Source organism: Poecilia latipinna, unplaced genomic scaffold (assembly GCF_001443285.1).
Source record: "Poecilia latipinna isolate Pla-1442-1.1 unplaced genomic scaffold, P_latipinna-1.0 Scaffold666, whole genome shotgun sequence".
Classification (NCBI taxonomy): Eukaryota; Metazoa; Chordata; class Actinopteri; order Cyprinodontiformes; family Poeciliidae; genus Poecilia; species Poecilia latipinna.
The window spans coordinates 196,096-222,751 of NW_015113282.1; the positions used below are offsets into that span (position 1 = coordinate 196,096).

The 26,656-nt window shown below is 37.9% G+C and overlaps 1 protein-coding gene across 4 annotated transcripts; it reads right to left on the bottom strand.

Annotated features, from left to right (window-relative positions):
• Window positions 1-296: 296 nt before the first annotated feature.
• Window positions 297-25,867, bottom strand: mical1 (microtubule associated monooxygenase, calponin and LIM domain containing 1). 4 transcript variants are annotated; one of them, XM_015044274.1, is made up of 25 exons: window positions 25,769-25,867; window positions 22,143-22,196; window positions 16,898-17,206; window positions 14,909-15,116; window positions 14,333-14,440; window positions 14,114-14,209; window positions 13,791-13,946; window positions 12,814-12,914; window positions 12,316-12,573; window positions 11,481-11,596; window positions 11,270-11,396; window positions 10,958-11,033; window positions 10,662-10,809; window positions 10,130-10,305; window positions 8,801-8,907; window positions 8,552-8,614; window positions 8,212-8,467; window positions 5,826-5,893; window positions 4,973-5,735; window positions 4,150-4,262; window positions 3,959-4,066; window positions 3,249-3,342; window positions 2,480-2,573; window positions 2,217-2,290; window positions 297-1,376 (listed from the first exon to the last, which is right to left on the bottom strand). In XM_015044274.1, the coding sequence occupies exons 3-25, from the start codon at window positions 17,153-17,155 to the stop codon at window positions 1,183-1,185; spliced, it is 3,762 nt and encodes a 1,253-aa protein (XP_014899760.1). In that variant the 5' UTR covers window positions 17,156-17,206; window positions 22,143-22,196; window positions 25,769-25,867; the 3' UTR covers window positions 297-1,182. The 4 variants fall into 4 exon arrangements, with proteins under 4 accessions (XP_014899760.1, XP_014899762.1, XP_014899759.1 ...); XM_015044276.1 differs by lacking the exon at window positions 25,769-25,867 and adding an exon at window positions 24,614-24,769 and having other exon boundaries at window positions 3,959-4,063; XM_015044273.1 differs by lacking the exon at window positions 25,769-25,867 and adding an exon at window positions 24,614-24,767.
• Window positions 25,868-26,656: the final 789 nt, after the last annotated feature.

The following is a 26,656-nucleotide window of genomic DNA, read 5'->3' on the forward strand; positions in this document are numbered from 1 at the left end:
ACTGCCTTCAAATCTAGAAAAGTGCAACATGAATCACAGATAAATGAAAATATTCAGTGTCGCATTTCTCTTTTTATTTTTAATTATTACTAAGAGTAGAACCAGCTCACAAATCAGAAGCGGTTGAGTCAGAATCTCTAAAGACTCTTGAGAAGAGTCGAGTCCTTATCTTGACTCTTGTGCGCTCCCTAGAGGTTTGAAGTGTGAAGTACAGCAGCAGCAGATCATCATTATCAATAAACAGTTAATATTGATGTATGTAGCTTCAGCATGGGAAGAAAGTATTAAAAACAGTCTCAAAGTGTGATATTTTTATTTGATATACTGTGAAGTGGTTCAAATGGCACAAAATGGCAGCAGGATGATAATTATGGCGTAAGGCTTCTATTAACTGATCCGTTTCAGTCTCAATTTCTTTCATTTGCAAATGATGAATGAAGGCATTAAAGTCCAACCCACCGGTCTCATTCTGGATGATTTTCCTCTCCAGTTTACACCCAGACAAACCACATGTGACCCTGCACAACTCAACGGCCGAGCCCTGAGATTATCAAACCAGCATGCTGTGAAGACTGAACGTGGCGAAAAGCTGAAAATGCTACAAAATTCATCAACAGTAACAGATGAAAACAAACTGAATACAAAAAGAATCTCAAACTTTGAATCCCTCATTCAGGTCCCACTCATGTGTATATCATGTATGCAAACATATAAAACAGACTCTAGATATCCTGGATGAGAATTTTGTCCAGTGGTAATTAAATGTACAGTTAAAATTATTTATAAACAATAAACCAACATGTCTGCAGAAACAGAATCCCTCCTGTGTTTATCTGAAGGTCCTTCTGCAGGTTTCTAATCTCTGATTTATCTCGACTTCAGGTTTATGACACTGAAGCAGGTAGGTCTCCGGGTGATTGCTTAACAGACGTGTAAACATCAGCTTTCAAATAAAGTTTGTTGCCGGGACATGTGACCACCAGCATATCCACGCAACCTCGAGTTTTTCTTCCTCTGAGGGAATCGCTGGCAGTCTGCTGCCTCCAACAATGATGTCGTCTCATCTTTGGCTTTGCAAAGTTTAACCCTTCAGGTTCCAAGTCTGAATCTCACACAGAGAAAAAGCGTCACCTACAGTCTGTGCAGGTTCATCCGGCCTGTGTGTGTGTGTGTCCAAAACGCTTAAGCCCACTGAACTTGAGCTCCTGCCTTGGAGTGTCTTTTGGCCTCTTTGATGGAGAGAGCTTCTTCCTTTTCGCTCATTTCTTTCTGCCGCTTCTCATCCAAAAATGTCACTAGAGAGTCCATCATCTCCACCACCTCAAGAATCTGATCAAAGATCCGGTTTTCTTCTTCCTGCTGCTCTGGCGTCTTATCTGTTGGAAAGGAAAAGAAAAGACATACAAACACAAATTACTTGTAAACAAGTGATATTTTTCTGTGCTAAAAATATAAGGATGCACCGATCCACTTTATCCATGATACCCAATCCAGATTTTTTCTCAATATCAGGATCGATACAGATATTAATATCGGATCGGTGCATTTCTACTGAAAAACATACTTCAATGTTAAATTTACAATCAATCCATTCAGGATTTCAAAATTAGTTTTGTGATTTTAACTCATTAAATCCCTTTTAAAATCTACATATAGAAAAAAAATGGTAAAGCTTAGGAAAAAAGAAAAACATTTCTGTTCCAAGAACTTAAATATCTTGATTTTTGTTACTCATCACATTAAAGGCTGAGGCAGCAGTGTGAATGAAGTAAATACTGCCATCTGCAGGTGGGAGTAAGTAGTTATGTAAACCCAATGTTTTTTGCAGAAAATTTGCAATAAACTCACTTTTTTTAGTGCCTCAGACTACTGAACTCAAGCTGCACTTAATTAGACATCTTACTTTAAAGCTTTACAAAAGTATATGGTATAGAGTACTCCATTATTTGTTATACTTGTAGCTAATTGAACAAAGAAACGGGCTGATGACGAGTTTAATTAAGTTAATCAAGCAAAACACAACAGATTTAGATATTTTTTTTACTGACTGTGCAGAGATACAAGATGTTTAGAACGGAGAAAAACAGCACATCGACAAAGCACTGCAGTGACATGGAAAGTAAAATACTGCAGTGTTGGTTGCTTATAAGTTGAGTATTTGTATCTTTAATGGCATTCAGAGCGAGGTCAGAGTTCCTGCAGACGGAACCACCCACCTTTTATCTCCATTAACTTCCTGTACTCCAGCTCCAACGTGCTGCGCTTGTCCTCCAGTTCCAGCTGTCGGGACCTGAGGGGAAAAACAAACTACAGCTCAGCCACGTCTGCAGCACATCCTGCTGATGCTGCAGGTCATTAAACAGGCAACATGAAGGCGCAGCGCTGCCATGGAGAGAGCAAACAGTGACCACCGGCTGCTCAAAGGTCTGCTGTTATTAACTCCATGGCTGCGCTCGTTTCCTGATACGCTGCGACTTACTCCACCATGAGGTCCGACTCCTCCGAGACCAAGGCGTTCTTTTCATGGACCAGCTGGATCCATTCTTCAATCGTTTCAGAGGAATCGCTGTTGTCTGGGCGAGGGCGAAAACAAATAGTTTGTGAATCATTTGGGCTTTTTTTTTTTATTAAAAAGTGGAAGATGAGTTTGATCAAATATCAGAACCATTTGAAATCTGACATGGGTCACATGGGAATGCTCAAAAAGACATTCAGCTGACTTACAAAATAATAAAGTAACATTTTCCTTCTAAATATGCAAATGGAGAAAAGCTGCTGTTTTGTTATTTCAATGTAAGAAAATAACAAAAACTGACTTTAATGTGGGTTTAGTTGTATGTTAACCTTAGGAATGAATGTACAGACACTCACAATCAAATTTAAATTTAAAAATACTTTACCAAACCCAAAGGGAAATTAAATTATGAACAACCAAATTCAGGATGGATTTTAGCACCAGGAATGAAGGAACAATGATATTTTTTTCCCTTTACAACAGCATCAGGTGAATCAGACATTTATGGAATTTAATTGGGAAAATTAAACTTGAGCAGAAGTAAAAAAAAAAAAAAAAAAAAAAACATTTAGCAAAATATAATATTGATTCTGTCTAAAGGTAGTGTGGATAGTAAATGGGTAAAGGTAATGGGTGTATAATAGCCATAAAACAAGCAGAAATTCAACAAATAAAAACTGCACAACAACAAACTGCAATAAATATTAGTTCAAAAAACAAATAAAAGACCTACTGGGTTGTCTACGCAGGCTTCTCTCCAGCTTCACGCCTTTCTCCTCCAGGTCCTTGTAGGAGACTTCAATCTCCTCCAGTCGACGCTGGATTGACTGGAAAATAAGTAATATTTTATTTTACATTAGTAGACCCCATATTTAATGTTTTTTCAGGTTCAGTGAAAAAACAAACAGGCTTTATGTAAACATTAACAGCGGTGACGTAGTAAAACACAGAGAGGGCTTTTAGTCCTTAACCAGTAGAGCTGCTTGAATAAAAGCATTCAGAGATATTATGAAGGCTAATCATTTACATTTATAACAGGGCAACAGCAGAAAACCAACATTTAACCTTTTCCTCCTTCCTTTTAATCAGAGTTGCTGCAAAATCCCAAAAGTTTGACAAATTTATGGAAAATAATTAAAGCTAATTGAAAAAACATAAATAAGCGTTGAAAAATATTATTCTGTAAGTAACAAATCTGCATGAGTTTTACTTTTGGAATTGGAAGATATTTAAATTTATTAAGATGAACCTGTAAATGAAAGGTTCAGTTCTACTATCTTCCACTAAATAAAGAACAAGTTGATGAAATGAAATTGACACAAAAACCTGCTAGTTCTGCAAAATGTAGAGAAGTTGCTCAGATTACCCAGGATGCATGTCAACTCCAGGTCTAAGCACATTAAGTCAACAGATATGTTGATGAAATTTGACTTTCGTGCAAACCTGAGCTTTGCAGAAGCGATCCATTACACTCATCTTGGCTCTCCTCTGCAGTGTCTTTATCCTCTTCAACTCAAACTTTTTTGCCTGAACCGGGTCAGATGGCTCCTGCTGCAGGGAAAGAGACAACATTCAACACATGAAGAACATTAAGTGTATTTCCTATTATAAATACAAACTCTTCGGACCTTTACCTTCATGTCAAACAAGTCTTCCTGTTCATCAAACATATAGTCATCATCATCGTCGTCGTCATCATCCTCATCATCAACACCGTCCGTGCTATGAACGTGATGGAAGGTCGTCTCTGTTTTAAGAGTAAAAATGTAGATAAATTAGAAAAAAGGTTGTTTCTTGCTAAACATCCGTGAGAATGCTAGTCTGCTGAAAGAACGGACTGGAAGACGCTGAAGAGAAGCAAAGCTGAACAAAGTTGAAGACAGAAAGACGAGAAGGAAGCTGAAGACAAGCAGATCTAAAATGGCAGAAGAGTAGATGTGTGACATGCCTGCTCTCCACAAGTGTTTGAAAGAAAAATGCAAGACCTATTGCAAAGACGTTTATATTTTCTCATCACAGACACGCGTAGCTACTTTCAGAAGTAAAAATTATTTCCATAGAGTGAAATATGTACGGACAGCACCATTTTGTTTGTGAAAAAACAAACTTGAGAAAGCGCTAATTTTTGCGCTGTGGCAGTTGAAGAATCCCATAAATTTTATTACATTGTAAAAATGAAAATGGCCATAAAACTTAACTTGTGATTTTAGAAAAACTATAAGGGATGTCAAAACGTTTCATCATCTGAAGGTAGCTTATCATGTTGACTTGTTCAAAAGTTGAATTGAGTTTCTAGGTTGAAGTATGAAGAAGAAATAAGCTGTCAAAGAGAACAAAGTACTGGAAGACTTTAGCAGAATGTTTGAGCTTTTCCAAGTATTTAAAAAATAATATTCTCACTGAAAGTGGAGTAAAGTATGTTTTCCTCCCATATCAGAAGATCAGGGATCCACATACCGACTCTGCCTGGATGGACGGTGAGTCGGCAGTCTCTGCTGATCCTCGGTGAGGACAGGTTCCAGGGGGAAAACTTGGACCGGACTCGGTTCTGCCCGCTCGGCATCTCTTTTCGCTTGAAGCAGTGACGGTTCTTCTTCTCACGGATGAGACTAGCTGTGCTCCCGCTCCAGTAGCCCTCTTCTTCTGGTCCTTCCTGGCCCTCTTGTTTAGGAGGCCCACCTGCGTTTGCGGAGGAAGACGAGCAGGAGGACGACCCGCCTTGGGTTTCGGAGTCTGAGTCTGCGCTGAAGCTCTGCAGATTCCCCAGCTCGTTCCGCTCCTCGATGGACAGCTGAAGCTTTCGCAGTGGTTTGAGAGAGAAATCTGGTCCTGCTTTAGAGGTCTCCTCTGGAGCCGCTTCAGGAAAAGATGTCTGCGGAGTCAGGATGACTTTGCGAGGTTTCGCCACTGGAGGCGAGGGCTCGGAGGTGGGGGTCGTCTGACGGGACAGGCGTGGCTTTGGAACGGGAAAAGCCATCGGCTCATCTTGAGGGGGCTCCAATATCTCAGGTTTAGATGCAGGATCTGGAAAAGTGCTCGTCTTCTGTGGTTCTTGGGAGTCTCCTTTGGACTGATGGATAGTCTGATCCGGTTCTTCTTGGTCATCTGAATGTGTGACAGTAGAGGAGACACCATCTGGTTTGAGGAAGTACTCTTCATCTGATGGAGACGGCGTGTAGCTCTCACTGGAAAGTTCGTTCTCTTCATCTTCATCGATGTCCTAAATAACAAAGTTATGAGTGAAATATACAGACCACTGCACCACAAAAAACCCAGAGAATCCCTCCCGTCTGTTCGGTCAGTGACCCACCTCACAGGATGCTTCGACACCATTAATAAGCAACAAATCTTCAGAGTGCATCTCGCAGTAAAATCTCCCTGTGGGAAGAGAAGAGGTAAAAATGTTCACATGTTTTCCTTTTGTAAAAATATCAGCATCGTAAACAAAAATTGTTATTCATGTAAAGGCTTTACCATAGTCTGGTAGTAACCAGTCATATTTACCAGAGTGACTTTTGTCAAAGAATGTACTTTTATGAGTATTTTTGCTACGCTGTACTTTTTACTCCTTACTTCAGTAATTTTATGATGAAGTATCGCTACTCTTACTCGATTCAAATTTCTGTTTTCTCTACCCACTTAGTGAAGAATAAACTTGTCTTAAAAAAAATTCACCACGCACCAGCAGTTTTTGTCAAAGTTTCATAAACTTTATATTGAAAAAAATTGATTTTGAAAAAAAAAATATTTTGCCTGATGTTATTGTTTGGTACTTATATGAATGAATATGAACTTAAAATACAAAAATTTCCATTTAACTTTAGGTCCACCTGATTAGGTAATTTTTAAATAATTTATAATTTGATCAGTTACTCAGTACTTGAGTAGACTTTTTACAAAAATATGTCAAAGTAGTGCTACGCCTACATGAGTACAATCTTCAGTACTCTGCCCACCTCTGGGTTTTAAAAGCAGCATTCCAGAATTGCCCGGGTCACAGTGGGCTCCCCATCATGATTGATGGCACGCTGCCGTTTTTAATATGCAAAGCTCTTCCTCATAAAAGAAATATTGAGACAACGCTCAGCTGTACTGGTTGCTGTGAGACCGAAGGGGGCTGTGAATGTTTTAGACAGCATTTTAAATAGAAATCTACCTGTCAGGCAGTCAAAAGCCTCTTAAAACATTCGGTACAAACCCACAAAGATGACATCCTCTCTGAGCTTTTATAAATCACAAATCAAGCAGGTGGAAACCCTGAACACATGCAGGATTTAAAAATCAAGCATTTCTCAACCAAATGGGGCTCAGATTGATACTGACCCACGTATAATGTGTCATAACTCCATTCAGGGTTATCAATCTTCATTTGTTTTGTTCCATCTCAACACTATACAACTACAATAATCCAAGTCCCCCTTTGCCATCTTAGTTGCTATCAGTTTAAGAGTTTTTTGATGCTTAATTTTTAATCTAAATGAGAAAAGAGGAGAAATAATAGTCATTCAGCAGCTCAATGAGATCATAATATTCATTTACAAATTTTCAGCTACAATCTTTAATATAGTTTGACAAGGTCACAACAATAACATGCTCTGTTGAAAAAAAAAAAGCAAAAGTCTTTTCAACTGGATCATTTTATGCCGTTATTGAGGTTCAGAAATCTCTGAAAAATCCAGTGCGTTTTTGTCTTGCAGAGGCATTTTGCATGGCGATAGCATAACTGTAAAAAGATGTGTGGAAAAACCTCACAACTGCTATTTCAGTTTATTAAAATAGACTGAAATAGCAGTCTATTAATTTTTTTTAATTCTTTTTAATTGTTTAGCATAATAAAAAAAACAAGTTAGAACATAACAATAAAAAAAAACAAGTTTGAACCCAACAAAAATAAAATAATTTAAGAGCCACATTTTTAAGATGAAGGCATCTTCAAATACTTCCCACCATTAAATAATTTTTCTGCTCCTGATCTTTAAAAAATGATCTTTAAAATATTTCAGTCTATTAGATTAGACTGAAATAGCAGCTCTACAATAGATAGAAATAAAATATTTCTTTTCATACCTCTTTACATTAAAAATGTAAAATAATTCACTGCAAAATTAATTAAAAAATTGGTATTAATGCTAAATTAACTATGTCTACTAGATGTTTGCTACAAATCATTAAAAAGCAAGCTCTCCTTGGAGTGATCCTGGTGTAGATTTAAAGAGACTTTAAAGACTGGCAGTACTGAGAAAAATGTTATATTTAAACACATACAAGTACTGACAGAAAGAAACAATTACCCATCCACCTTCCAGCTCCATCTGCTCTGACAAACTAGGGCTGACAGCTCTTTGCATCTTTCATCTCTGGCTTTTAAGTGCAAGTAGAAAATGTTTAATCACCACTCAATCCTGCATTCAACGACTCTGCAGGATATGGATGTATTCACTGCCTTTAATCGTAATCATAGTTTTAAAAAAAATAATCTACCAAAGTGCATCAGCAAATCTGCACTTTGAGTGGAGGGTGGGGACTTGAAGCTGCAAGTATGAACACAGGTTGCTTTCCTATCTGCACAAACACTTCGTACGGACACGCCTTAATGAGGTTTGCAAAGGAGATACGACTGATTTATTTGGCAGATTAAATAAATCTAAAGTATTTTGGATTGAAGTTATGTCAGAAGCAAAAAATGCTCAACTCACCACTGTTCTTGTCGAAGGCGTATCCTCCCAATCTGAGGGTGATGCCACAGCTGTGGCAGGTGAAGCAGCTCCGATGGAAGAACCTCCCCTCAGCACTGATGCGCTCCACCGCGTACACCATTTTCCCACAGAAGTAGCACTGCTCGTTGTCGGTCGTCAGCAGAGTCTCGGCTGGTTCTGGTTCTGGTGGTGGAGAGGCGGCGGCCGCAGCGGGAGGAACTGGATGCACTTCAGGAGACGCAGGTAGCACGGACGTCTGAGGAAGGGCAAATGGAAGAATCAGTAAATAAAAGTAAGGGAAGACACTGACAGTTAAAGTGAAGAACCAAATAAAACTCACAGGTTTCTCATCTTCCATGATTTTCTCAGCTTGTGCACCTCGTTTCAGAGTCGCCAGTCTTTCCTGCAGAGAAAACAGAGAATTGTATCCAAAGACCTCAAAAAGCAATATTATGAACCTTAAAAGTCACAAAATATAAACCAAAGGAGACCACACATCTGTTTCCTCAGACCAGCAAGTAAGAGTGTCTGAAAACATCCTGATCAGATATTTCTGCAGGCTGTGTAATCCCTAACTCAGTGGTCTTACCTTTTGTTTTTGCAGTGAGAGGTGCTTCAGCTTGCTCAGGAAAAAGACAGCTGACTTTGTCCTAGAGAGACTCAGAGACGTGGTCGGTGGCAGGGGGCCTGCAGGTTCTGTCGTCAACAGAAAGGGAAAGAAATGTCAGAAAGAAAGAAAAGAAGAGACAAATTAATGCAGATTCCACCTGAATACTCACCATTTCCCCATTTATAATTTTACTTGATAAATTCTGATGCCGTATTTTCTCTTTTAAAGCTTTAAAAAGGTAAGCTGCATCCTATTTGATTATTGCTTCTAATTTCTGTGGCGTCACAGCAGCAGCAGCAGATTTCAACTTGTCAACCCAAACCAAAACTCTTCATTCCTGGTATCACCAACGCTCCCCCTCTCCTCTCATTCAGATGAGGTTACTGGAGACTGACTGCTCCCTCCTGCCTGCGCATCGCTCAGCCGATCCCGAGCAGAGCAGCAAAGCAGACGAGAGCGCCTATCACGCCCACTTCAGCTCATCCACCGCCACTAGTCGATTGAGTCTACGCCGCATTACCATCCTGGTGTGAAAATACCTCTGCTGCTGATAGTGGAGGGAATATCTGCCCTGGAAGAAAGGCTGCACCCCCCGCCAGAGCCCTAAAAGCCCACCGCTCGCTCTGCCTGCTGCTGGGCTGGCTCAGTGCAGGAGAGCAACACAACCAGTACAGGCTGGCTCTGAGCACGGCACAAGCCACTTAAGCCCAGTGAATTATGGGTACCCTGATCTTAAAGAGACAGAGCCACTGAATGCATTTTGTAGGGAAAACACCTGACTCCTTTTAAGGTGATGCAAATGCAGCGTGGTGTCTAAGCAACCGTCTTCAGAAGCACAGCTGCACCTCAGTAAATCTGAATAAGTTAATTTATTTCAATAATTCAACCTGACTCATCGTCTCACAGCGAAGGAAAACTAGTTTTACGGCCTTTACATGAAGAGGAACATTATGGCCTTCATAAAGATTACTGATTACATATCATCATAATAATATTTTGTTGTACGATTGTGATAATGATAAAGGTGACATTAAACATATCAATTTGTAATATCCTTCTTTAAGACACGAGTCACAAAAAGAAGTGTAATTTGTATCACTAAAACACACGCAGTAACTGCATGGAAACACCTAATTCACACTTTCTTTATCACATTTTAAAATTTCATTACAAATTTGCCACTGGATGAATGCAGGGTTAATGACTTTCTACTTTATAAAAATGCACCTCCATGGTCTCAGTTCAAATTGAGATGATTTTCAGATCTACATTTCCAGAATATAAAAATACCCGAGTGAAATTATTTACCTTTTGGTGGCAAAGTGACAGCATCTTTGATTTGGGTGAGGTAGAGAACCATGGACAGCTTGTCGATCTGACTACTGGGAGACATGACCGGAGGGATTCCCAGCTCCTTATGGATCACACTGAACACCAGCTGGTTGTTGTGAACTCTGTTCGCCTCATCCAGCGAGGAAAAGTCACTTTGGGCGAAAGAGAGAAACATCATTCAAACATTTACATAACCAGATGTTTGGACAGTCAAAACAATGAAATACTTTTTGGTAAATAAACATTTTATACGGAGGAAATTTAGCAGAAATTACAAACTCTTTCAATTTGTATAGTGTTTAATCAGTAGGATTTTAGATCCTTTTTCAGCGATTTAGTCAATTTTGCTGCAAAATAAAATGCTAAGCCATCTGACTTAATTCAGACTTCTTTGCATTTTAGATACAGAGCTACTGACATCTTGGACTGATTATCAGAGAAATTGGTGGAGGAATGGCAATGCTTGGATCATTACAACCCAATCAGTCCCACAAAGATTGCAACTCACATCAGATGAGGTCTGAAGTGGTGGATGAGAGCGCACAGCGCGAGGCCGGACTTCCAGGACTGGCTGAAATCCTTAATGTTCACATTGTCGTACCCTCTGGTATTGTTCTGGCACCATCTCAGCAACTCGTTAAAACCACTCATTGAATCTGAGGAAGCAAAACATATAAACAACCAGCAATCAGTCCCTGTAGATCAGTAAACATGGCATTTGTTATCTACAAAAAAATAAGGTTTGACTTATCTAAAGAGGAACTACTAACTGCTGTCAATGTGATCAAATTTGTAGAAACTCACCTTGACGCATGTGAGCCCGATTTTCCTTCAGCTTTATGGTTAACGAATGGCTTTTCTCATCATATAGGTGCTGCACCTGAATAAAGTGGTGGAAAATGTCAAAAATCAAGTTCTAAGTAATGTAAAAATTCACAAACTGCTGCTAAACACATAATATTTTAATGCATTTTGTTAATTTTGAGCTGCTTAATGCAAATGTATTGCTGCCTCTAAGATTTTCTTTCAACAGTAATCTTTCTAAATTATGTCCTGATTGCTGGAGAGACCTCAGTCTCAGTCTCAGTTGAGCAAACAGCAGATAAGCATGCTAACCTGGCGAGTGTGAATGGCGGACAGGTTGAGTCTCTGGTAGCGCGTTTTCGGGTCGATGCTGTACAGAGAGTACTTCTTGCTGGTGTTTTCAGGTGTGGTCTGGGAGAGAAGCTGGTACATGCTTTCTCTGGATTAGTTTTAAAGAAATTAAAGCAGAATATTAAAGTCAAAGCAAAAACACCAAAATTACAATACATTCAGATTCACCTACCTCTCAGCAATGACAGTCATGTGATGGATCCCCATCCCCCAGCTCCTCACCGTCCACGCCGTGTCAAATGAAGCCAAGAACCCTCGGGCGATCCCTGTTCCCAAAGGCCAAAACGGCTGCAGAGTGAAGACAGTGAAAACTAAATGAGAGACTAGAATACACAAGTAGGACCTTCTATTATAGTAAATATTCTGTATTTTTCACAGAAAAAGCTGCAGTTTATGTTTCTCTATTCATTAATTCGATCAAAATTATAGACTCTTGCTTCTTTGGTAGGTAATTGAATCAGCAAACATGTTTTTGATGCTGTTTTGTCAAAATCTAAAGAAGGTGAAGATGCATAAATAGATATAATGTTGGAATCCATTCATTTACTGCTGGCTTTACCTCTAGAACTGAAACTAAATTATACTTTTTCTTATTATGGAGACGGTTTTGGTAGTTAGTAGTGAACAAAATCTAATTTGCACAAAGAAAGAGCATATTATCATTGCCACTATAAGAACATTAATCAAAAATCCAGATAACTCAAAATGTTTTTTAAGCACGGCATTATGAATGGAGAATTTTTTTAAGCTCATCTAATCACACATTTTAATTAAACAGCTGTGTTATTGCATAACAATTAGCTGTAAATTAGATTCTCAAACCTCTGCATTATTTTCAGCGTGACTCTGCAAAATTAAAGCTTAATGCCGTTGCTATTGTCATTTGAGTCTCTAAAAATAAACAGACTCATAGGCACACCAATTAACAAAGGAGCCACCCCACATTTAAGTTATCAGACTGGTTCCCAACGAACCAAGACGAACGACTCTTAAGTGCAGTCCATTACCTCCACCAGACAGTCTCCAACAAGAGCTATTAGGAGCTTCTTGCCCCTCCTCTCTCGGACCAGCGAGGCATGCTCGGCGCGGTGCATGCAGGTGAAGTCGAACATGGCCACGTCAGGTTGACCGGCCGGATTCAGAGCAAACTGCAGGTCCGGCAGCTTGCCTCCAGTGGAGAAGTACGCCGCATCGTGAGCATAAAGACACAACGCCTCGTGATCTACGTTTGCAGGTGCCAGGAGCTGATCTGCATCACTGTAATCCTGATGACAGAAATGGAAAGATTGCATCTAATGATTCATGACATGAAGAATGACATTCTTTCTACTTTGTTTATTAGCCTTGAGCATTCTGCAGGAAGGGAGATCTGATTAGCAGCTTCTCTTCGCTCAGAAACCCAAGCACAGCTGTTGTGTTTATCTGATTCGAATATTTTCTTTCTAGGCCAGAGCTGCAGCCAAGAAGCCACACTTTTTTCTTGGTAATGGATGTGTTGTTCTCACCTGTTTAATGACCCCCCTCTTCAGCAAGCTCTTCCTCTTGGCTGTCATGACAAAGTAGTGGGTGTCGTCTTTGTAGTACACAATATTCTCTAAATCAATATCTGGAATAGAAGAGCGGGGAGGGAGAAAAGTGGGTTTAGAGGAACAAAATGCCAGTGAAGACATAACAAATCAGAAAGATTTATAGTTTTCCAATTGCAGTTGCTAGTTTATTTACACTTTTGTGCTTGTTAAACTAATTCTAGACAGGAGAGCAAATAGCAGGACGCACTGAAAGATTAGAGTTCAATAGAAGAGCCTGAAAAAAGGAGGATTAGCAAATCTCCTAATCTGTATTTACACAGAGCATTGATTGCAAATAATTCTTTATTATACCTATCATGTGGTAGGTATATTAAAGTTATAAAACGCAGGCTTTTGTTTTGGTCAGATTTTGTATAGTTGATAGAATATAAAACTTTTTAAATTGCAACAGGAAAACAATTCAGCAGATATTGCTAGTTGAACAAATAGACTACAAAAAATACACTATTAAAACTGTAGTAGGTATGTCTTATGTTTTTTTTTGTTTTTTTTTTTACATACATGTCAAAGCTATCACTATCTATGAAAAAAAAAAAAAAACAACCAATCGGAGCCGAGAGGATGGCTTTAGCACTGTTCATGCTCGTGTACGAGCTGCTCACACCCTCTCCGTTGCTCTCTGCTATGCTATAGCTCCTCCCCCAAGTTAGAGTCTGCCATAAATATGCAGGCTTGTTACCATGGCCACCAATGACGGTGCTTAGAAACACAAACATATTTTTTTTTATCTAGTTTGACCTTTATTTATCGTGTTTTGTGCTGTAGGCGTTACTTGCGAGGCAGCATAAAACTGTGACTGTTGCACAGGATGTAAACACCATGTGTAACAGTCACAGCTCTTAAGAACTAGTTGTCTAAACAACCCTGAGCACACATTTTAATAGGAATGGTACCCGTCTCATTGAGCAGGTCTTGGAAGAACTTCTGGTTGTATATCCGGGCCACCCCGCTGATCTCTGGTACTTGGGCCTCAGCAGCCGTGTTCCCGTTGATAAAATTGGCTGTGATGCCAATGGCCAGTTTTCCTCTCAGCTCCTTGTGCTTAAAACCTGACAGACGGAAAAAAAAAGAAAGAAAGAAAACAGGATCGATGTGAATTTACTTACGGATGCTAATGCACTTTTGTGTTTTAAGGTAATAGTCATTAAAAAAGAAAGTGTCCTATTTAAACTAGAACAGGGTGAACTAAAGTGATGCCTTTTTTTATTTTCCGTACCCTCAGGGACGAACCTGCCTCCCCCTGCAGAGATAAAAACATCAAACTGGAAGGCTGCAGCAGGATGAGACGGAGGCTGTAGTTTGGCCATCCAACCTACAGAGAAACATCAGGTATGAGCTGTATTTACTTCAACCACATCTGATTCTTTGATCTAATGCTCAAAGTCTTAAGTAAACACATCACTGTTTGCATACATAAAGCTGCTGAATGAGGTACCTTTTTCTACAGAGGGCTCAATAAGGCCCTTGTACTCCACTCCGGTGTGGACCTCCACCCCGAGGATGAGACACACCTTCAGCAGGATCAGCTGCAGCTGACGGATGCCTGAAAATAAAACAAAAAAATCTAAGTTTAACTAGAAGTTTGCATTAGTGCACTGCAAAAAAACAAAATTTTACCAAGCATTTTTGGAGTAGTTTCCAGTGCAAATATCTTAGTACACTTTAAATATGACAAAACTAACTCACAAGTAGCCTTTAACCAAGATATAGAAGCTTAATATTGTTAAACAAAAATGCTAGTTCCACAGGCAGATTATTTCACTTATAGCAAGACATTTTTACCTTGTTAGAAGTGAAACAACCTGATAGTTGTGCGAGTATGTTTATAGCAATATTAAGGAATTATTTACTATATCTTCCTGAAAATCATTCATAGTGTACTAAGATAGTTGCACTAGAAACTAGACAAAAATACTTAGTAAGACTTTGTGATTTTGCAGTGTGACTTCTTATTTCACCAAATAAATTTTCAGTTCAAACAAGCAATCGTATTCATAATTCTGTCTCTTACTGATGTGATCCAGAGAACCAGCACAGAATTTGCCATAGAACTTTTTGGCTCCGAGCTCTCGGAGGTCGCAGATGGTGAAGGGCCACAGGTGGAGAACGTTGTTCCTGGTGAACTCCTCCCGCTTCTCCAGCAGCACCACCTGAGCTCCCAGCAGGGACAGTTCGATGGCCGTCCTCAGCCCACATGGTCCCGCGCCCAACACCAGACACTGAGAGAAAGAACAGAAAACAAAGAAAAACATTCAGAAACACAAAGTGACAACAACAATATATTTTTTAGTGAACATGCAGGTTTATTTGACCTTTCACTTCATTTTAAAAATGTCCTCACTGAACTTGTAGGTTTAGTGCAGTTAACCTTTTACCCTGGCACTTCAAAATACAAACGTTTTATGATCTTACAGAAGCTGGTCTGAATGTCTGAAGATATCTAAAAGTCATCTAGATGTAATGTAATGTGACTGTGCCAACATTTTAAGTAAATCCTAACTTTAAGCATTAATGTGTTACACTTTGAAAAGTCAGGTTTGCTTATTTATTAGAATAATTGTACATTTGAAATGCAGTGTTACAAAACTTTCAGTTATTAAACAGTAGTATATTATTACATTTCTGGTCTCCTGAGTCTAAAAAAGACAGTTTATTATTTCTGGCGTTATTCTATGTCTGCTTCTGATTGGTCGAGCAGTACCTTGTGATGACTCCTCCCACTGAGCTCTGACTATCAGTGTGTTGTTCAAATCAAATCACATCAAATTTTATTTGTATAGCACCTTTCAGCAGCAGGGCATTTCGAAGTGCTTTACATCAGAAAAACACAAAAATGCAACAACTGAAACATCACATTTTGCAGTCGTTACACATCAGACTGTTGATTAATGTTTCATTGTTGGAGTTCTTAGACTCAGACAGAAAACAGAACCAAATAAATCTTTACCAAAGTGGGTCTGAGGCAAGTCAAATCACCTTCTTGAGATTGGATTTTAATAAGAAAAAGAGAAAGGAGCATGAATCTATTTTTTGTTTTCTTTTTTCTGCATGTCAGCTGTGTTTCTAGGTCAACGTTCTTCAAAAATAAAATCAGTCATATCTAACCTAGTTCCAGGTTAACAGATAAGAGTCGGTTTAAAACCTTGTTTTTATTCTGTTTTTGTATTCTCCATAAAGATTAATGATGTTTTTTTTTAATGTTTGGTATTTCAAGTTGAAATAAATCTGCAAAGCGTCCGTCTTTGCAGTGATAAGGGATCAGTAACTCTTAAGAAAAATTACATATTAAATATTTTAGATGCTCAATTTCTCGTTCATAACCTCCCCATCATCCTGTAACAACTAATTTGATAAATAACATTAAAATAATTTGTTTTTATCTTTCCTTGAATATCTCGTTACTTCAGTAAATCATTAGTATGCATGATCTGTTGTAATTAAAAATATTTTTCTTAATTAACATAAATCTTGTTTTTCTCTTATAATCCTTAGCTGAAGTGTAATTGCTCTATTGGTGGTCAGTAAATCTTAATTCAAAACATAGTCTGTCGGTTTCTTTACATTTGGGATAGAAATAGTTTATTGAAAGAAAATAATTCATCATTCAAGCTAATTTTTTACTGATTATTGCACTGATTTATCTATACTTACTCTCTGCGGCTTTATCCTCAATACAGGAAATCAGTTCAATAAATGTGGAGTTTAATTATGTTCAAACCTTAAAGTTATTGTACAAAATTGAGGTAGAACACCATTGTGTCAATGACTGCTCTGAAGGAAAGCATGGAAAACCTTTTATAACATTTTTAATATGAAAGATATTGTGCCTGTTCAGCAACAGATAAATACACATGGCAGTATCAGTATCAAGCTAAACCTGATTTACGGCTTCCTTAGAACATGAGAAGGAAAACACTAACCATTGCAGATACTAACGCTGCTGCTAAAACCAGCTCCTAAACTTGTAATGGAAAGACCAAGAAGTGTAATAGTACTGCACCTTGTTCTGGGCGCAGGCTTTTCCTTGCTCATAAACTTCTTGAGAGGCTCTTTTGTCCAACTTGGTCCACACAGCTTTGGCCTTCCAGTAGTTCAGCCTTTCCTTCAGCTTGGTGTAGAAGTTGCTGTAATCCTTAGGATCAAGTTGCAGGTGTCTGCAGAGCTCTGTGAAGTGCTTCTTTACTTCTTGACAAGTCTTGGCTTGGACAAAGAGGTCAAACGTGGCATGAGAGGGATTCACAGGTTCCTTGTTTGCCATGGCTGGGATTGGGAGATCCAGATCCGTTCAGTCGCTGGAGTTTAAGCTGAACTGTGGAAGGAAGTAATATCAGGGAATTATCACATGCTCCAAGAAAAAAAAAAATCTACTGTGAGAAAACGTTTACTGTAAGTAATCAGAGGGGTAGCAAAGTCCAACTCTTTGTTGTTTGCACCCATAAAGGTGAACCAGTCATTAGGGTTTTCTACCTGCTGTGTAATGGGAAGTTCCCGCCACATGGTCCCTTAATTACAGTCCAACCTAAACGCTCATGGCTTGAAGCAACCTGGTCGTCTGAGTCACATAAAAACTTCCCTTCTGCTGGTCATGTGTCTTTTATTTATGACCATTTTGCAAATGAATAACCTGCCTACGTCTTATGTGTCATTCTGACACACAGCTTGAGGACGTGTCAGAATCAGTGGGTACGAGTTAGTTACATAAACATTTTTCCATGCGTCTTAACAGGCCTAAACTTGCCTTTAGTTTTATTTTTATTAACAGGGGTGTGCAAATGTTCATGTTTAAAATTATTTTTAAACATGCACGTCTGAGGCCATTTCTGGTTGATACAGATTTCCATTCTTCTTTGGAGGTCTGATCTGCCAATTATGATTTTCACTGATTATTGATTTAATTTATAAGACTTTAACACACAAACAATTTTTTTGCAGGTTCTTTGATAGAAGTAGCTTGGTTTGAAGATTATTTCTTTTTATGAGACAAAGCTGTCACTCAGCTCAGAAAAAGTGCTTCATAATACATGCTGTTGGTTTTTGTGTTTGTAGAGTGAAATGATAGAAGATCTTAATAAATGTGACTGACCACAACAAAGCCAGGAATATCTATCATGTGTGGATTATAGGCTTTATAATTATAACAAACACAAACAAAAAATAAAAATACATGAAGAAAGCAAAATTAGTGAGACAGCAGGCCTCAAAGTTTCAGAAGAATTGATCCCCTACCTGATGAGCTACTTGGGGTTTTTAACAAAGGATGCTAATTTATATTAATTTGCATAATTCAATCTAGATTAAAAAAAAATCTGATGTACAAATCAAAGACCTGTATATCAGATGATCAGTAGTGTTGACTGCTGATCAACACACCTAAAGTCTTGTAAAACATAATTACCTCCTTACAAATTTCTCCTGTTTTTTGCTTTATTTGTTTTTGAACAAACTAATTATAATGTCAAAGCAACCTAGCCCTATGTAAAAAGTAACTTCCCTGTAAACCTAGTAACCCATTGTGCTACTGTCTCCAAGTGCTTAAAATAACTGTGGAAGAGTTTTGGTCCACACTTCTCTGCAGAATTGTTTTCATTCAGCCCCAATGGAGGATTTTTCTATGTATGATTATGATGCTGCGTCTTCATCATCACATTCACGTCGATTCCAACACCTACATTTATTTTACGATGGTTGAACATTGTCCTTCAGGATTTTTCCACTAGAGAGCAGCGTGTTTTCATTAATCACCTTGTTCTTCTGCAGCAAAGCAGCTCCAGACCATCACACTAACACCACCACGTCTGACTCTAGGCATGATGGTATTTCATTCAAATGGTTGATTTTATGTCCCATGTAAACATGATGCACTAATTCCGTAAAGTTTCTCCTTGTTCTGTCAATGAACAGAATATTTTCCTGAAACTCTTTGGCCTCATCAAGATGCTTTTTTTGGAAAATACTAAATGTTTGTGTTTCTTTTGTTTAGAAACGGTTTTAGCCTTGGAACTCACACATGGAGGTTATTTTTGCTCTCTTTCTTCTTGCTGAATCACAAACTCTGACCTTAATTGAGGCAGCAGGGATTTTAGCCCTGCAAACACTGTGCGCCTTTAATAGGACATAAACATGTCAAACTGGTGTGACTCCATTACGACAAACGAAACAACTTGTTGCTGCAGCACAGTAATGTCAGTAGAGGTACAAGCGATCATGTCAATGCAAAAAACCAACAATGGTGGCAGCAGCAGTGAAACTACAAGATTTCAAAAGAAAACCTGGTGGATATCTGGACAAGAAAGAAGCGAATCGATTACGACCAGAGATTTCCTGTCACTAGAATTCACCCAACAACTAACTTAACTGTCTAAATTAGCTTTAAATTATTTTTTAGATTCTTTTAAGACCTCCTGAATCAGTCACTGATGCACTTTTGGAGAGGTTTTAGTAGGTCAGTCATACCTGGGAGGTTTCACAAAACGGCTGCTCACTGGAGTCCCACAGTCAACGGCTTTGTCATCCTTTCCAGACTGCTAAACGGCAATGACAATTTGTTTTTCATCTGTTCTTCGATTTCTTTCTATCGAGTCACGATGGTGTACATTTTCAGAACTTTTGGCCTACTTAAGTCATCAGTTGGGTTACATTTGAGTGGTTTCTTAAATTCACAGGTTTAGCATTGAATAGGCCTTTTTGCGGCTTGTGAAATAGTTTTAACAATTTTAAAATTTAGAGGGGAGAAACAGTGCTGAATTGGTTTGAATAACTTTTTTCTTTGAAATAGGAAAGTCATATTTGAAACCACATGTTGTATTTACTCAGATAAGCTTTGTCTGACACTAAAATTGGTTTGTCTAAAATCAGAAGGTAAGAAAAACAAAAACCTTTTCACACAACTTCCTGCTTTTTTTGTTCTGTGTTCTCATTTTGTATTTACTTTACACTTTTTTAGAAAACACCAAAGCATACGTTTGTCAGTGATAAGCATTGTGATCCCAAAACTTGAGAAAAAAACAAAACAAAACAAAAAAAAACAAAACAATTAATGTTCATTGAAAAAATGCCTTTTACAATTTAACCAGTAAAAAGCATGGTGGGACAGTATCCTGATTACAATTGTTTTAATCCCTGAAATAAGATGTAGGCTGGATCTAGTCAGCTGATTTAATCCAATATATTATCCAAGGCAAAAATCAACCCACGTGATCAGAGCCAGATGAACAACTGATGATGTAGACAGTTAATGAAACAGATTAAAGATCATTTCCTGCAGAGGTCACCCGACAAGATTGACAGTTCCAGAACACTGTAGGCACTATGAATAAGCAGCATTGATCAAATTAATACAATTTTAATCCTCCTAAAGATGTAGTCTGAGTTACGAGACAGCAAAATGATACAGGCTTTTCTTCTGCATCAAGTTAAAAGCTTTCAGTTGAGATAACATTCCATAAACAGCTGCAACACTGCTTTCTCTTCCCAATCTGTGCTGTTTTCCAGAAAAAAAGTAGCCGAATACATCTTATTCCCAGTTTCTACACAAATGAACACAATATAAACACTGTATCATAATATAGAGTTAAGGGTTGTGCATTGTTTCTCAGCAGAGATGTGCTGATTCTAATCTCTGCAAAACAAATCAGTTAGTTTATGAATCTTTTAGGAATCTCGACAATCATAGGTGCACCAGTAAATTACGCAATGACTAGAATCAGACAGTGTTTAGCCTGCATGGCACTGATGAGTTCAAAACATTACAGTCAGGCCTCCTCCAGATCTATTAGTGATAAGGGAAAAGATGTGAACAAGACTCAGAGTAGTCAGCTGACCATTTGACCACGCGACATTTCTTAAGTGAAGTAAATCGAGTCATAAGTTTTCACTCAGGAGCAACGAGGAGGAGGATTTTAACTGCCAACTGTGACGAGACACAAACTCTGATGTCGATACAGGACCAGATTCTCCAGTAAAATCTATTATTTATATCTGCTTCAATGTTCATCAGGCCATCATAAGGAATAATATGGATATGCATTTTATAAATAGTGAAAAAGGAGTTGTTGCCGACTGTGTTGCTATTGTCTGACTTTTTAACATGACGTGCTTAAACAATGGGAATAAGGAGCTTTTCCAAATATACATTCCTTTTTAAGCCTAAAACCAGCTACAGTGTCTTTTGCTGAAAAACTCAACGTCAGTCTCATCTTAAAGGCTTAGCAAAACGTAGCAACTCGTGAACGTAGGACAGAAGCTTTGTTGGCAGCATCCTAAAAGTTATCATGGAGACTTGGCAACAGCAAGATGTCACTCTACTGCATTTTTGTAACAGCAAGCTTTGCATAGTTTTTTGCCTCCTTTCTCCTCCCTCCAGTGGATGGTGGCAAGATAAATATGGGCCACAGTCCAACAGAGTGGCCAGTGGCTAAGAGAAGTGGGGCTCTATGTCACATCATATTTAGTAAGTTTATTTATATTTCTAGCACAGATAGAAACCAAGAAGAGGTCCACAAAGACAGCAGGAAAGCAGAAATATTATTAAGAAGACAAAGAAAGGAACTATGGATGCGGGATGTACCAGCATTAACATCAGTATCAGTCGATCTTAGCGTTAGCTAAACATTATCGGTATTCGTCCTGTGAGTGAAACTGTGATGATGTGAATAATGAATGTTAAAGAGGGGAACGGTTGTTCATGAGGTGTGTTTAACTGAAGCAGAGAAGCATTGTCAGTGGTGTATTCATTTTTTTTTTTTCACAAAAGGGTAAGGAAAGAAATAAAATATGAAGATTATTGTTAAATATTGGTTATCGGCTATAACGTCAATTTTAATATCAGATACTGATATTTGAAGACTTTAGTTGGAAGAGCATAACTATTTATGGTCCTGAAAAATAATGTTAAGAGTTTTAAAATTAATGAAGAGATAGTGCAAAGATATTAATACGGGAGAGCTGTTAAAGCTGAGAATCTTGCTGCAGAGATTTGAACCAACAGATTATGGATTTGTTTTGTTGTTGTTAATACATCTGATAAGTGCATTACAATAATCGCATGAGAAACAATCTTAAGTGCATTTTTTTACACCAACCTTGTCAATTTTGAAATATTTCTCAACAGATAAAAATTGTTACGGAAAAAAACACAGCAATGCAGATGACGATTAACTGCATAAAAGGTGATGAAGATTTTATTAAACTATGAGGGTATAATAAATAAAAGGACCCAGAAAAGAGCCTTGGTGTACCCCACATACCTGTCCAGTAGAATGAGGGGGTCTAACTGGACACGTCAATGTTTCTCTAATGTCCTGAGGAAACAGGAAGTCAGAGATTAGTGATTAGATGTCTCTATAAACACTGATCAACTTTCAAAATGATCAATTATTCATAACGATAAACTTTAAATAGATAATAAAGGGCATCGATAATTATGATGCAGGTAAACTGATTAAAACCAGAGCCGTTTAATGTGACTTTTATCCCTTTTTTTCCCTTATAACATTTTTTTATGGGCAATAAATCAGTACTGATTTCCTTCATTTTGGGAGATTGGCAATATTTACATAAGAAGATGATCTAATCGAAAAAAAACAACAACAAAAAAATAGCCACAGTCCCCTTTAACTTTGTCACTATATTTAAACGCTTTCGAAATCCAAATCTGTCAAATCCAGATGGGCAGATCTGGATTTGGCCATCTGTGATTGGTCAGAAATCTCCAATCAGTGCATCCAGAATTTTTAGATTGTTAACAGGGTGTCAATAAAATCGTCTTTCCATGGAAAACAAGTTTAAATTGACCAGTTAACCCAAAATACCTTTCTGTGGGTTGTGGGAGGAAGTCAGAGTACCCAGAGAAAACACAAACAGAAATGCCACAGCACAGTTTTGAACCTAGGTCCCTGAAGTAGGGAAACACTGCTAACCACAAAGTTCCTGTGCAGCTTTTCTCACCACCTTGTAGCATAAAATAGCTGATAAAACTCTCTCAAGAGAATTTTACTTCATTTCAGTGAATCCTGACAAAACTTGTCAAAGATAAGAATTAGAGAGATTGCAGAGGGTCAAAGCTAAAGGTGGGCTGTTTAAGGAACTAGAACAAGCACCTGTGTCATGCTATTCTTAAAACTTAGCAGCAACATTCATAGCAAGAAACGAGCCGTTTAAGACCGTCATGCCCACATTTGCAATGCTTTGCATTTTCCATATGGTAGCAAGAATCACACACAGCACATGAACACTTCAAATGTAAAATTCAGTTGGTTGACGTTTCCTGTAACAAACGCTAAATTACCACTTCCTCATTAAAATATATTAACTGACAGTCACTGTTCTGCCGCAGGCCTGCAGACGAAACACAGCCCGTTACAATAGCACAACAACAGAGAATATGAAAGAATGTTCAGGGAAAGTAACACTGAAGGCCAAATTATTCACTGTATTCTTATTAATTATTGTCTGGAGACATTTCCTTGAGGTGAAGATTATGACAAACCATGTTTCACTTCTGGCATAGCTTAAAAAAGGCACTTTCTTCCTGTTTATTAGAATTAAAAGTGATTAATCTGGAATAAAAATAGACTGTTGGTATGTTCTTTTGTAAGCCTCTCTGGACGCCTTCTTAACAATCAAAAGAGACTGCATGTTAAAAAAAGAAAATGAAACAGCTTTAAAGCATTTCAAACGTGTCAGGGTGACTGTACAAACAACAAAGCACAATACTTGAACAGCAACTATGTGGACGGTACCGAGAACACCAACCAAAGGAGCCATATTTAACCAGAAAGCATTTCTATTTTACATCAGTGTTGCAACAAGCTACAAAGGGAGACAGCTTCCTTAATTAAGCATGAAGTGGTCTGTGAAGACAAGACAGCCCGTCAAAATCTAAAAATAACACAATATTCCCAAGAAGGGTTGTGTATTTATACTCAACCTGCCATTTGTTGTTTGAACAAGGTTTGAGACATGCAGTTGCAGAAAACCACAAACACTCTGCATGTTGAAACGCTGCTGTATTAAATATAAAGCTGTGGGTGACTGCCATGACTGGTTGACATACTCATGCAAATAATCACTATCATTTTACTTGTGTTAAAGGAATATGTTTCTTAAGGCAGAAATAAACAAGATGAGACAGAAACTACAAGAAATTCAATGTGAACTGACATCATTTCCCCCAAAGCAAGTGAGTTGAACTGCAGGGGGGTTGGCCCACCTTATTGCGTAAGTGTTGCTCAAACAATCAATCCCCCTCCTTACGGAAAACACAGAGAGGAAGAGATTTTAACAGGAAAGATGCAAGAGAGATGAGGAAAAAGAACAAAGAGATGTCAGTTTCTGAAGTCATCAAGCTGTGTTTCTTCTGAGATATTTTAAATTCAAGCTTTGAAATGTTTGGATTCACAACGACATGAAGCTGATGAGTAAAAGGTGTCTGTTGTAGCAAAGCAGGCTGCAGTCTCAGCATGTTACCCAGTAAGAGCTGCCAGATTTTAAAAGAACGTTCAAACAACACTTTCCTGTTCATGTAAACTTGTAATTAACATAAGTTAATAAATTCACAAATTACGAAGTGGACAAAAACGCTTTGTGACCGTGGTGGCTCAATAAAACGACTCAAGGAATATTTAAAGTAGCAATGAACACCATAGTTAAATAAACTAACCAAAAGAAACCGGCACACAACATTTAAAATGCGATTAACGTACTTTAATTGAATTACCTGGTCTGAAGCGAGCTGTTGTGAAGCTATATCCCGGTTCCCATGTTTGCTTGTTTTTCTCTCGCTCTGACCTCCCCTGATACGCACAGGTAAACAGAACAGAGCGCACCTCACCTCGCGCCCCTCGCTGCAAATGAAAAAGCACCAACTTCCGGGACTTTCTCGCACTGCACGCGAGCACACGTCACGAGCGACGTGTTGAAAGGACTGGATAGGAAGTAAAAATAAGTAATAAATATTTTTCACCACCGCATTAATTTCTATGTTCTTTATAATTAAAAACCCGTCTTAAGTGCAATATCACTATTTATTTATTTATTTATTTATTTATTTATTTATTTATTTATTTATTTATTTATTTAAATAGGGAAAATTCACAAATATCTCGAGGCACTTTACAGAAAAAGTAATTTAAATTCAAGCTATACATTTCAATTAACCCTAATACTTGATACTCCTTTTACATAGCTCATCATCATTTGTCTCATTTCCTTTTAGAAGCAAACTTCATGGTTGATATTTATTTAAATCTGCCAGATATCTGAATGATTTTAGGTGTTTTCACAGATTCAAATTAATCTCTATTCAACCCAATTCAATCAAAAATCCTAATAAAATGGGAAATTTCTGTTTATAGTAAAAACATTTGATCATTTATAGTTTACCTCTCATTCTGCTGGCATGCAAACATAACAAAACTCTAATTCTTTAATATTTATTTGTCTTTCTTATAAATTCTTTTGACATACTGCTGAATTAGTTTAAGATTCTACATTTGTTTGTGATGTATTTATTTTATAACTGGAAAACACCAGAGGGCTGTTTCACAAAACCAGGATAGATAATTAAACTGGGATTTTTCGGAAATCAAAGCAGGAGCACATACGTTGCCATAGTGATTTGTTGCGTAGCTACACATCAGGCTAATAGTCTAACTTTTTTAGTTATCATCGTGCCTTATTTGTTCAGTAAGCGCTTATGTCGATCAGAAACCAATGTGCAGCATTTAAATTGTAGGAACGAAGGATGAAGAATGTTAACTTAAAATAACATTTACGACGTTAATTAAGTTTAGCTTGGGCATATGATTAAACAAATGCACAGTTTAAAACACACAGTATTTAAGACATGTACTTATTTATATCATAAACATACCTTGTACCTCTATCGACGGGGGGTACTAATAACAGGATGCATTTTATAAACTTCGATCAAACTTATTTTCTGTCTTTTGATTGGCATTAAGCTGCCTTAGTGCTAACAGTTAAACAGGAAGTTGTCCCTTCAAGATAAAAGCATCCCAACTCAAACAGGAAGTTAAAACTAATTGTACATTGTCGTTTACCTTTACCAGCTGCAAAAATGTTCCTTTATAAACTAGACCTCTTGTCATGTTTATTCTGTATAACTATTGATAAGATATTTACTTTATAAGCTTACATTTATAAGCTTAAAGTTGTTCATTTAAGCAACTAGCAGGTAACTCTATGTATGATTGTTATGTGTTTTCGTTATAGTTTAGGCTATATATAGGCTCACAAAAGCAGGATTTCTGAAACAGCCCTCATCTGTAATTGGGTTGTTTGTGTATGATTTAACTTACTGTTGACATGATGTAGTCATACTTTGTGTTTAAAGCAAACAGTGAGTCAAAAGTTTGTTTTAGTTTCATTTATTACGGTTTGGATGTTGATGAATGTCAGTTTCTGTGTTCATGCTCACCATTGTTAACTTCTTTGTTCAGACCAAACATGCAGGACTGGTGTCTGGTTGATGCTGCACTTCCTGGTTTATTGCCTGTTTTCACGTCATGCATATGAAGTTATAAGTTATACAGGAACATTTTCTCCCCACTTGTTTGTTCTATGCTACTCAGTTCAACCTGTTCTGGTTGAGGCTTAATCTGACGTGTGCATTCAGTTCTACATGTAATCAAGAGTATTATAAAATAAGAACTGCAACATGTTAAAGACACATATGTACTTTTCAAGGATTTTTGTTTAGCTAAGATCAAAGAAAAAACTGTGACTGAAACTCCCACCC